Below are 13,285 nucleotides of genomic sequence, written 5' to 3'. Positions count from 1 at the left end.
ACTTTTAATGAAAATCTGGATATTAACAATGAAGAAGACAAGTTTCAGATGGTAAAACCATGTACTGGCTTGAAAAGCAGAAATATACTTCCGCTAACCAATATTAGTTCTGATGGTTTTTATAAGGCTTCATCACTAAACATATCAATCTCTTTGTCTTTTCATCGACTAGATCATATTACCTATACTGCCACAGTATCAGATGATGCATATTAATTGTTATTTTGCCCTTCAGTGCCTTCGATGTACTACAGTCATCATATTTTCAAGTTTCGTATCTCTCCGAAGTGCCGGGCAACCCTTTCCAAGGGATCGTCTCGGATGACGTTTTAGCTAGTAGGATTAAAATTGAAGGTATGTGTCTTCTTGTAGCTGTTTTTGTACTATTAGGTCATGTCTTCAGTGCTTTATACAAAAACTAGCTTTATAAAATTAATAATCTCGTCGGAGCAGCAAAAATTTTGATGTCGATACAAAATATTATTGTCAGTGTTGCCAGATGACTAACTTTCAAAAGAAAGGCATTCCCATTAAACTTGATTTTTAGACCTTTCATTTTAGGTTTGTTTTAAAGTTATTATTAGTGAGTATTAAAACTGTAATCATAAATAGGCAAGAGGAATATTCTGCCTTACAATTTAATCTTGTACGAAGTATATGCTAGAACAGCATGCATTTTGTTAATAATCTGAGGCCATTAGGTTGATATGGCAACATCAGCACTTCCAAACTTTCATAGAGGTGCTATCTAGTCTTGCCTTCTATTATTCATAGATAAATCAAGGCTGAAGTTGTTATTTTTATTGCTGGCCGATGAGCACTACCGAGATATTTTGGCGGTCTTCCCCCTTTTTCATTTTTTTCGGAGGGGTGGGGATGGGAGGTGACATGCAGAATTTTTGAAGAGCTTGTTTTAGAGAACATTGATAGATTAATTGGAATTAATTCGTGGAGAAGTGGAATATGGAGCTAATAAAATGCATGCAAACCTTTTTACTTTGAGACATTAAGGTTTTGTAATGTTGAAACATATTTATCTTTATCTTTTTTTTTCCTATTTTTGTCTGGGCAGCTGTGTATGAGCCTTTTATGAAACAGCAAAAACAAAACATAGAGGAAGTCCGAGCTGAGGAAGAGTTGGAAGTACCTCCAGATTTAGATTTCAATAGGTAAATTTTAGTAAATAATAATAATAATCATCGTCGTTGCCGTTATTATTTTTGTTATCATTATTATTATCATTTTGTATTATTACTACTACTAATTCTATTATTATTTTGATTATTATTATTATTATTAATACTGTTGCTATTACTACTACTTCTACTAATACTTAATCATTTCAAAGGCACATAATGTCTTTGAAAGGCTGTGAGCAAAATTTGAAAACCAGCGGGTTAGCCAGCAGTAATCGAATAGCGAGTCTGTTGTGCTTGGTTTAATCTACAATTTTAATTTTCTATCTTTGCTTGGTTTTTATGTGAATATATTAAATGCAGTGTGTGTGCTTACGATCAGGAATACAGTATTTCAAAACAATCTCAAATCTCGAATGCCTAAATTAGAAACAATGGTTCATTCATCTTTTCCCCTTAATTTCCAATACCTAACACAAACTCTGTGGGAAACTGAATAACTTTAAACAATTGAAAGTGATTAGACTTGATGAGGTCATTGGCAACCCTGAGAATTGGGTACCAGGATACAGTTAGTAATAATAACAGGCATTTCTTTTATTATCCTTGACAAAGCAAAATGTTGAGAGTGCGTAGTGTTCAAAGTAGATCGTTTATGAAAAATTAACGATGTGTAAACTCATAAAATGGCTTAAAATAAATCCGATGGGTTCCAATAAAGCCATTCCCTGGCGTCATAGGATAAACTCGCCAACAACATCAAAGGGTAAAAAAGTGCACTGAGAGTTTATGGAAGGAACAGTAATTAGAAGCAGAAAAGGAAGTCTTTCGGAATGGTACTGACACATTCTCAAAGGATCCATGAAGGCTTCAAGCAGTTTCGTAAACACAAAAATAAGTCGGTCACAAAATATTAATAACTGTGAAAACATTGAAGCATAATCTCTAAAGCACTGTGTCTCCATCTTGTTCCTGTGATGTCATTAACGGGACAACTACATGCATGGTTTCACAATCAATGTGATACTTCCTGGGAACACCAAGGAACTGGATGGAGTGACATGATGGGATGTTACACAGATATCGGATTAGATGACATGACATCACATGAGATGAAGTGACATCACATGACATTACATGGGTTGACATGATGTGGGATGTCAGCACATGACATGAAAACAAATGATTATGTCATAACACATGATATTACATGACATGAAGTGATATCACATTGTTGACATGATGTAAGATCATGTCACTCACATGACATGGAATCACATGGTATGCTATGACAAATGACTATCACGTGATAAGAAGTGACATCATGTAATATAAGATGACTGACATTCACAATAGAAAAGGGATAATATCTTATAATATGATATGACAATGACTGGCTAAACATATGTAAACAAATAAACACAGTTTTATATATACAATCATTTTACATAAACAAATCAGTAAATCTTTAAGCCAGTTTGCCCAGCACTGATGTTAAATTGTGTATTTTCAGGTGCATGTACAGTAGACCTGATCTTTGACTTTCTAGATAGACTAACTTTTGTCGAGAAATTCTGGAAAGAAATTCTTTGCTACCCCATTTTGTTTGACTAGTACAAATTTTAAGCAAAGTTTTTGTTACAGTGTGTTAAGATTTGTTGGAGGATATTGTAAATTGTGTATAGTTTGCAGCTGTTATATTGTGTATGAAAGTAAATACTGCCATCATTTGAAATATGTATTTTAGATCCTCCTGCAAGCAGGATCTCACGAAGAATCCATCATTGGCCTATCAAAGCCGCAAGCTGACCGATAATGTCTCTTAGATTCATATTTTAACGTCCATGATTATGAATTGTCAATTGTCAACAACTCTGTAACTGGACGACATACATTAATCTTGGAGTGACTCGAACTCAGGCACCGGCAGTACAATATGCAGTACAAATTAAAAAATCTGATACACTAAAAATGTCAACAGGGCATGCGTTATACTAACATACTATTGACCTTGAACAATATCTCCCAGATCGAAACAGAATTCAGAAACAAGATCATTAGTACTGTTTTGTTTTGTTTTTTAAATTTTGTCAAACATACTATCACACATGACTACATTGTATTGACATTTGATATCTCGTAAAGTGAGCCTGTCAAACCCCCTGGGACATAACAGCACCGTAGACCCATCCATTTGAAACAGGCTGTCTATTACCGCTATTACCCGATGATAAGATGACTTTAGGAAGAGCCGTATAACTTGAATTAACTTGTGAAGGTTATTCGGATTAACCTTTTAATTGTGTTATTATGTGATTCACTTAACAGGCTATCCATGTCGAGAGAAGTCATCGGACTTTTGAACACCGTCAGACCTACCACGGTGAGTGATTATTTTGTCTGTTCGAGTCGAGGGTGGCATCAATCAGTCGCAACCTAAATGTGCCAGCGTTGAGGAACGGCTGGTTGCTCTCGCAGGTTAATTCCTCTCGCTATGCGATACGGTCGGATGGAAGTCATTTTATTAATGTTTACAAAACATTACATTACATTAATGTTATAAAATTCCTCCTCACCTTAATTGTCATAACAGATTTATGACATGAGAGTTCTCATTCTAAACAAGCATCACATAATATTAGCCGCTAGGGCTAAGAGCCAGTAAGCTTTTAGGCCGATATCTCAGGATCTTCCTTGAGGACTGGGCCACAACCTACCCCACCCCACCCCACCCCTCAGAAATTTTGATATTCAAAATACATGAATGGGAAGTTAAGAATATGGAGACTTAATGTTAAAGATAAATACAAGCTAAAACCAATCTAGGTGTCATTTTTGACATCTGAAAAGCATCCTGCCTCTCACCAAACTTTTTTTCGCTACCTACTTCTGGCATACACTGCATAGTTTGCGATCCGTCGCTGTTGCAGGTCGGAAAAGCATTCTCATTATCTATTGTGACCCTGACTAGGGAAACTGAAGACACTGCTCATCAGTTTCCTCAATCTCTCAATACTTTGTATAATTAAATTGCATATTCTGCCATCTGTGCACTTTGATAATTTCAAGTTGCTCCATTTTTGCCCTTTAATTAGTACTATGCTGTTGGCAACCTCCCCCCTCCCAACAACCCATTAAGTTGCTAGCCTGACAATGATCCATAAGCTGCCACCAACCCTTCCCATCCCCCTCCCCACAATGCTGAAGTTAATAGCCTGATAATGATCCACAAACTGCCACCAACCCTCCCCCATCCTCTTCCTGCACTGCTCAAGTGACTAGCCTGACAATAATCCATAGCTGCGGCCAACCCTTCCCCCTCCCCTCTCCCTGCAATGCTCAAGTTGCCAGCCTGACAATGATCCATAAGCTGCCACCAACCCCTCCCCCCCATTCTCTCCCTGCACTGCACAAGTTGCTAGTCTGACAATAATCCATAGCTGCGACCAACCCTCCCCCCTCCCACATCGGTCAAGTTACTAGCCTGACAATAATCCATAGCTGCGACCAACCCTCCCGCCTCCCCTCTCCCCGCAGTGCTCAAGTTGCTAGCCTGACAATGATCCATAAGCAGCCACCAACCTCAATGCCCCTTCTCTCTCCCTGCACTGCTCAATTTGCCAGCCTGACAATGATCAATAGCTGATCCTGCTCTTACCATATTAACATTAATTACTTTGTCTTTGTGTAGGGTTTAAAGTTAATAACGAAATACAACCAGTTGCTCCAAGCATAGATGGAGTTTACGACCAGAGATTGCAAATTACGTTTCACGTTCTGTCTCTTCGTTCTGCATTCCCAACAAATATTAAACGAGAAGTCTGGCGTGATATATTTCTGTTCTTAATGCCAAATAATGATAAACCACCTGGTGAAGGCAGCATCACCACCTGGTGAGTTGACCGACATTTGACTGACAGTTCTTCATTCCTACGATTAACAAGGTTTTACTGTTCAATCTTGTTGACGAAAAAAATGAAACAAAACTGTTAGCAAAGTGCTATATCCACTGAAGAGACTGTAAGAGAATGTGTAAAACTAAAAAAAAAGGTAAAAATGTAAGTGTTAAGCTTCTGAAGAAGATCCTGCTAGGATCAAAACGTCAGGCCAACTTACTTTTACACAATGTTGACGAACTGACAGCATTAGCACACTTAAACTTTACAGTGGATATTGTGTAAATGTTAAACACATAGTAAAACACATAGTGAAGCAATAGTGTAAACACACAGTGCATTAGCACACTTAAACTTTACAGTGGATATTGTGTAAATGTTAAACACAGTGAAGCAATAGTGTAAAACACATAGTGCATTTGGACACTTAAACTTTACAGCGGATATTGTGTTAATGTTAAACACAAAGTAAACATATAGTGAAGCATAGTGTAAAAGATATAATGATGTAAATGTGTAAAACACATACAGCATCACATTTAAGGACACTTAACCCTGTCTTGAACAAGTTTATAACCGCCGATGTCAGTGTTCCGTCACAGTTGATAATATTTAGGATATTGGGTAAGAAAACTAATGATTTAGGAGTTTTACATCCTTTGGCATTGATCAAAACAACAATAACAAACAATATTGGGTTTGTTTTCATCTCTAGGATGTGCTAATTGCAGAAAAACAGTATGCGGGCATATCACAGATGACAGGCCAATTTCTGCCAGGCCAAACAGTTGTATACACTTTTCCCCCACTGTTGCTAGGGTGCTAGAGGTTTCACCTTATACTTTGAAGCATTACTTTTGGTCTGTTTTGGTCTGAGTTTTGGTCTGAATTTTTCCCAACCACAAAGAGTAAGTTTGCAATTTTACCCAAAACTAAGACATCCCTTCTCGATTTTTGTATGCCAAATGAATGAAATTGAGTGAATAATTAATGTATGTAATTAAATCATCGATACTTTATCGGCCCGACACTTTTCACAGTAATATGAAAAAAAATTAAACCCAAGAAGAAGTAAACCAAATTACAAAGTTTTTTTTTACTTTCCTTCACTATTTGAAATGAAACTTAACTAAACAAACTAAATGAGTTAACTTTGTGATGGAATTTGACTTTGGACTAGCACAGAATATGTTTATCAAGTTTTCAACTCAGAAAGCTACTCTAACATTCAGATGAAACCTATAATGTTTAAATTGTTGATGGTTTGATACGGTTAACATTTCTCAAGGTTTTCCGCTCGATCTCAAGTTCAATTTTTGAATCTTCAAACTCTCCGAATTATCTGATGTAGACATGTACAGGATGTGGATAGGTCAACTGAAGCTATCCAAGGTCATATTAATATCAGACCTGGTTAGAGTAATACCTTCACCTGGACTCAGAGACGAGAATAAATCAGAGGTCAAACGTGACCAACGTCCCTCATTCGATCAAGTTTTCGGGAGGTTTTGAAATCTACTTGACTTGCAACGGCATGAAAACAAAGTTCTACAGCTGACTTAAGTTGTTTGTTTATTTGTAAGTGGTATTGTTTTGGTTACAAAATATTTTAACCCAATGAAAACTAATAAGTAATAAGTGACCTTTTTTTCAAAGCTTATGAATTGGATACTCAGGTAATGATGTTCATTGAAACGGCTCATTGTAAACAGATTTTAAAAAAACCCATAAGTTTGACTCAAATTTATTTTTTAATTTAATAGGATGAGTGTAGAAGCCAAAATAATGACTTTAGGCTTCAAGGTTAAATGACTATAAAGCCCAAAACTGGCAGTTGGACTCTGATGAATAGAAATCAATATAAACAGTGTGAATAATTCTCTGTCCGTACCAGGATATCCAACACATCTCCCCGCCAGCTGTAAAATTTAAAGTTTCCAACCTGGGCTGATATTCTCTGTTTTGTTGTGTAATATGGGACATCTGTACCAAAAATGTGTACCTAACACTATCATCCAGATTCTAATGACCGATTTTATTTTACTTCTGGGCTCAAATATAACTGGCATTTAGGATCAGTAACTATGCTAATGACCTTCATGTCCTTGGCCATATCTCACAAAAATCATTTGTCCAGACGACCAAACCAATAAAAAAAAACAACAACTTAGAAAATGCCTTCGAATTATTTTCCTGCCCATTTTGGAGTGACCTAGAGAAATGCTTGTTTCAGGTGGCCCATATTTTACATTGCACTTTTCAAGTTGTTATATTTCTCTGAAGAATACTTTTTATGCAATTTGGATTTGTTTATTCAACCCAATGGGAACTCTGTGTGTGTGTGTGTGTTATGGCTATTGACTCTTTCAACCTCCTGACCTCTTTTGAGGAATTGTTCTTGAAGAAAAAAACAACAAGTGCACTTCCTAAAACCCTGTCCAGTTCAGCAACAGCAGTTATTAGTGGGTCACGACAGTCAATCTTATCATATTAGAAAAAAACCCAAGTTGAAGATTTACAGTCTTGTTTGAGGCCAAGTCCCCCTCATGAGACTTTAAAACTTAACCCCTGGTAGTTGGTAAAGTTGTCACACCAACACAGCAATGTGTGCACAATTCAAACAATCTCTCCTGGAGCACTACAGTGCACCACATCTACGTGTCCCCTGGGGGACTTCCCATAGGGTGCAGCCACAAACCAACGCACGCAACTATATTCACAAGTGACCTTACAAGTCCCCATTTATACAACTGGGTAAAGAGAGCCAATGGAGATAAAGTGCATTGCCCAAGGACAAAACGTAATGATCTGGCCAGGACTCAAACCTGGAAACCTTAGATCACATCAAAAATGGCAGAATCTTAATACTAGAGAAAAATCCATTCGTTCCAACCTTGATAATTATCATTTAGATATGACTCTCTTCTTAATATTTCATTTTTGCTGTAAACTGGAACACACGGATGGTATCAGGACTTAATCTGTAAAAATCCGATTCGGTGATTTAAGCAAAAACTTATGTTGCATTGGGTCAGCTGACATTGCACAGAAGAAAAAGGGGGGGATGATATTAATAGGGCAAAAATCATTAAAAGTTTGCAAATTGAAAATTTGACACATTAAATTTTTTTTTTTTTTGCAAGACTTAATTATTGAATAACCAGTTAATAAATTGCTAATTAGAGAACAGTCAAATGGTTGGTTAATGTATAAGTCTCAATGAAGGGTCATCAAAACTGACAAAATAATAAGATGGGACAAAGATCAGAATATGGAAATATTAACGACCAAAAATAAACTTTTACGTCAAAAAAAGGCGAAATGGACAGAAAGTTTCTCCGTAATGACATTTGTGTGAATGGATGAATTTAATTTAGTTAGCCTCATGTATATTTCCTGTGATCTTCTTACAGGAAATATCAAAACTGGAGAAACGATTGGCTGTGAGTTAGTGCTTCCTGTATTCAATTATCGAATCTGTGAAGCGCCACTGCATGTGTCACTGGTCTATATCCCCTCAGGAAATACATCGGGGTCTCTTTGAATCACACACAAGGGCAACGTTGGTTAAGTTCATTTCTGAGGGAGGAAATTCAAAGAATAATTTAATTTGTCGAGCCGGACAGTTTCAGGTGGCACTCTGGAGAGAAACCAATGCCAGACGGTCACGAAGCTGTATCGGGAGACCATTGAGGAGGGATTAAATTTGGGATGATAATTGGAAGATGGTTCTCGGGGCAGATAAAGGGATTAAGAAGAAGTGAAGGAAGAAGAGATGTGATGAAGATGGGTAAATGGGCATTGTGTTAGCGTTATGTACAGCAGGTAATGGATATATGTTACAAACGATAGCTAATGGGGTATCGTGGCTTCAGAGCATTTGTTGGGAATGGTGAATGAAATATGTACACAGGTACTTAGCAAGGGTGATGGGGGGGAGGGTGGGTGCTGGGCACAAGAGAAAATATATATGAGAGATGATGAAGTTAGGAGATGAACAAGTTGAATGGGTGATTGGAAATATCTTAACTTAGGATGACTATAACAGACCGCCCAGCAAAACCTTGAAAACCTTAAAAAAAAAAAACATTATTTCAAAAACAGCTCTTTCTTTTTCAAAAATACTCTTTAAAACCTTTATTTTTATTTTATGTTAAAAAAAATCATTTTAAAGATTTAGTTTAGAGTAGAAATATTGTATTCGGTCATGAGAGTACTTTAGACGGCCATTAAGCTTTTGTGGACAGCCAGGCATGATTCATGCAGTGATACCAAACAGACTCACAAAACAACAGTTAATGTAAGACAGGTATTTTAAATAAGGGCCACAGGTGATGTAAATATGGGCATTAAATTAAATTCATTTTTGGACCTTTAAAAAACCTTTGTTTTCATGTTTCAAGCCTTTAAAAACCCTTTATTTCTTGATTGACAACCTTTAATAAAACCTTTATTTTGTTGAAGATCTGCTGGGAGGTCTGCAATAAGCACAGAATTAATTTAGATACTGCTGTCATTCCAGGTTGCTTTTCTAATGTAAACCTCTTTTAATGTTTGAGAAATGATCCTTTAAACATGTATCTAAATCATGAATTATCATGAATTAAAAACGGATCGGATGCAACATAAACCTCAACAGGAAAACGGTATACATTTTATACCGCCTCAGATAACCTCTCCAGTTCATTGCGAGATCGTTAAGGACAAACGGTGTTGAATGTCACCACCCAATGGTACTAGTCTGTTGTCCATTTGAAGTTAAAGCAGACATGTTTTAGTTGAGTTATTAAAATTGGTAAGAAACAATGGATTAACATTAAAATCATTTCGTCCTGCACTGAACAGGTGACATCATCATCGTCAGTCTAGCCTAGAGCAGCATACCAGAGATTTACCATAATTTATAAAGTGAATATCTTGAAAATGAAAGAAAACTTTAGCAACAAAATCAGCACTTTTTTTTTCCACTAAAACTATTCTAAATATCAAGACTAAGGATCAAATAAAATTTGCACAATCAAACATTTGAGGCATAAATATTACAGTTACATCTGTCCCTTTGGCTACCAAACCTCCCACTTACAGACCAGGGTGTTCTCACCGATATCAATTTTTCAACGTCAAAGCTACGTGCTTGCACTGTATCAAGGTTTTCGGTCAAGGGGCTGTGCACTTTCAAATTGTACAACATGACATAATTTCATATGTGACAGTATTAATGCTTGACAACAATAGGACTAATTTTACAGTTAACTCCATCTCCTGTGTTATAGTCACAAAGACATGACGGAGATGCGTTTAGAAGCTGTTTGGCTGGATTGCCATAAGGTCATTTATTCTCATCTGCAATCTTGGTCGAGGTCTCTAATTTATTTCGAAAAGGGCAGAAAAAGAAAAAGTTCTGCTGTAATATGAATTTGCTCTGGTGACGGAAGTCATCCCTAATTTTCTACACGTGTATAAGTTAACAACCACATCCCGATAGCCTGTGTTAATGCAATCACATCAATTATTGCTTTGTTAACTTGATCCAGTTTGACAAGTTTTAACCGCCTACGAGCTACGAAAAGGACTAGAAATTGAAATGTAAGGATGGGTGAAGTAGAAGAAGGAGGAGTCTTTAAGAGCAGAAAATGGACAAAGTTTGGTCAACGGGCAAACAATTGTTTCTTGCCCAGAGACTTTCTAAACTAATTAATGTGGGTTTGTGTAGGGTCCTATTTGTGACGGGATACTTCAGCGTATAAATAGATTGACATATCTTTCTGATGTTTTTTTCTGATTTCCCACATAATACCACTTTGTTCATGTGAGTTAAGGTACATCCTAAAGTGTACTGTAACTCAATGCAGCCTGCACATTGCCTAAACAATTTCACAGTGGACTGCAAGATCAATATTGTGGTCGTCCCTTGCTTCATAAAACAAGGGAAACTTCAAAGGGGGGATTACAACCTGAGGCAAAAAGAAGCAGCGCTTGATGATGCCGAAATTTAGCGAAGACTTACTCATTTGTTCCCGTGCATGTCACCATGACAACTCATTTGTTCCGTATATGTCACCATGACAACTTACAAACACATTTGGTAACTGGACATACTTCTAAATATGAAACAAATTGGATATTCCAAAACTGTAAAAAAAAAAATTAAAAAGAATATGCTTTAGATGTTATGCAATGTGTCTGAAAGTTTGTGGCTATTTTATATTTTGCAATTTTTTTGGCACTTGATACATTCCTTTGAGTGAATATTTGTTGGTTTTATAATATTATGATTTAAATCACTTGAATCAGCATGCAGGTGGATTATTATTTGATGGGATATTCCACTTGTAGAGGGAATAATTTATTTTCCATTTCTCTCAAAATTCCTACTTTCCAACTTTATATGAAGCAATTGCCCCGATGACATCATTCATTTATTCTTCATGTTTGCTTTGCAGTCCTCATTGTTCTTCGAAATGGGTCGTTAATTAACTTCCATGTAAACTACATATTACCTCGAAAAAGTTTACTTACTGTACAGCAAAACAATTAAAAGATATCAAACATGCATGATTTGAAATTAATTTTAGAATATGCTTAATTCCTCTCAGTGTGCAGTAGAATCTGTTGAGTACTTTAAAAGTAAATATTTGTCATAATAAAACAAGGAGTGTCTTAATATACTTTATATATATATATATACTTTCCCTTTATATACAGTACATCCCATTGAAAGAAAAAGTTACAATAACCAGATGGGACATTCCACTTTTTAGAGGGGAATTTTCATTTCTCTCTAAGTTCCTACTTTCCAACTGTACATTAAGCAAAAAACATTTTCGACTGAATTAGCCTGATGACATTATTCATTAATTCTGCTGTTGCCAGATGCATTCACAAACTACCACCAAAGTATAAAAAAATTCATATCTTCACCATGAAAAATGCTATGAGAGTGTGTTTTGTTTACCTTATTACGATGCAGAAAATTTCCAGCAATTTTATAATCAACCAACTTCAGCCAATGGAATATCCATTTAACGAGGTGAATTCTCTGGAATCTATATATATATATATTTTTTTCATCGTACTGTACTTGAAAAATAATCCAGTATTATAGTTAACAAACCTCCCGACTTTTTAATGACACGATCACCGGTGGCCAACTACCATCTCCAAATTTCTGTTTACTTTTGAAAAAAAAAAAAATTGAAAGTAGCTTGAAATCATTCCTGTTTTGAAGTTTCTGGTTTGTTAATAAAAGAGAGTCCTTCTCTGAGGCCGAGATGAAAAAACTAGAACAACTGGTCATCTTCTAGAGTTGAATGGAAAAGTGACCATTTTTAATTTGTTGAGTGATTTCCTCGAGGGCATGTGAAAGCAATAAAACCTCTGTCTGTATTTATCATATTCTGAAATAGTCAGATGGATTTTAGTTTATTCGGTGAGATTAGTCCTGCGATGATCTTGCGGTTTTACATCTGTGATGAGTTTCTCACTCATCTGGATATACTCCACCACTCGAGCAATCATTCAAAATATATTTTTTCCCCTATTCTTGAACCTTCAATTTTTATTTCACACAGCTGAGAACCTTAAAAAAGAAATTTGCATCTTTTTAGTTGCGACCAAAAGATATGTGCAATTTTTGGAAAGATCCCATGAATTTGTTAATTAATCTTTTTCATGTTTATGTGAAGTAGAATTGGAAAGAAAATATCTGGACTTATGAAACACTTTCACTCTCTTCACTTTTGATTTGGGTTATGGTATGCTGAGAAAAAAAAATGTGCTGAAAACTTGATAAATATACTGTATGCTATATTACACACACATATATACACATATATGACAGACAGTGCAGTGAAATTATAATATTTAAAGGTCTACTACAGACACCTGTTAACAACATTGTGATAATCAATTTCATATGCATTAGAAATCATGAAAATAGCTGCAACTCACATCAAAATCCATCAAAGATTGACCATTTTACAAGCCTTTTCTCAGTTCTAGTTATATTTATGAATAAACATTAGCTAATTATGTACATTGATGATGTTGAGGAAGTGTCAGTGACTGCCTAATTTGCTATTATGTTATTCCTTTCCTTTTACAACCTTTTGTATCAAGGTCACTGAACACAAGTTTGTGGCGTAAGGCAGTTTTGTTGAAATATTTTATTGTCTTCTTTGAAAAGAGGAACATCACATTATTCAAATGTAGACTTTTATAATGAGGGGTTAACACTCTATTACCACTGCATTA

The 13,285-nt window shown here is 35.9% G+C and overlaps 1 protein-coding gene across 1 annotated transcript in view; it reads left to right on the top strand.

The window, feature by feature from the left end:
• LOC139980765 (protein MTO1 homolog, mitochondrial-like) overlaps positions 1–13,285 on the top strand; it is a 47,478-nt gene that overhangs the window by 28,013 nt on the left and 6,180 nt on the right. Inside the window, exons 14-16 of the mRNA XM_071992677.1 lie at positions 236–354; positions 1,073–1,169; positions 3,465–3,519. Of these exons, the coding sequence (XP_071848778.1) occupies positions 236–354; positions 1,073–1,169; positions 3,465–3,519 (271 nt within the window). The remainder of the gene's footprint in view (positions 1–235; positions 355–1,072; positions 1,170–3,464; positions 3,520–13,285) is intronic.

The sequence above is a fragment of the Apostichopus japonicus genome, chromosome 15 (genome assembly GCF_037975245.1).
Source record: "Apostichopus japonicus isolate 1M-3 chromosome 15, ASM3797524v1, whole genome shotgun sequence".
NCBI lineage: Eukaryota > Metazoa > Echinodermata > Holothuroidea > Aspidochirotida > Stichopodidae > Apostichopus > Apostichopus japonicus.
Note: the sequence above shows the minus strand (reverse complement) of the source record. Positions and strands in the feature narration are given on the sequence as shown.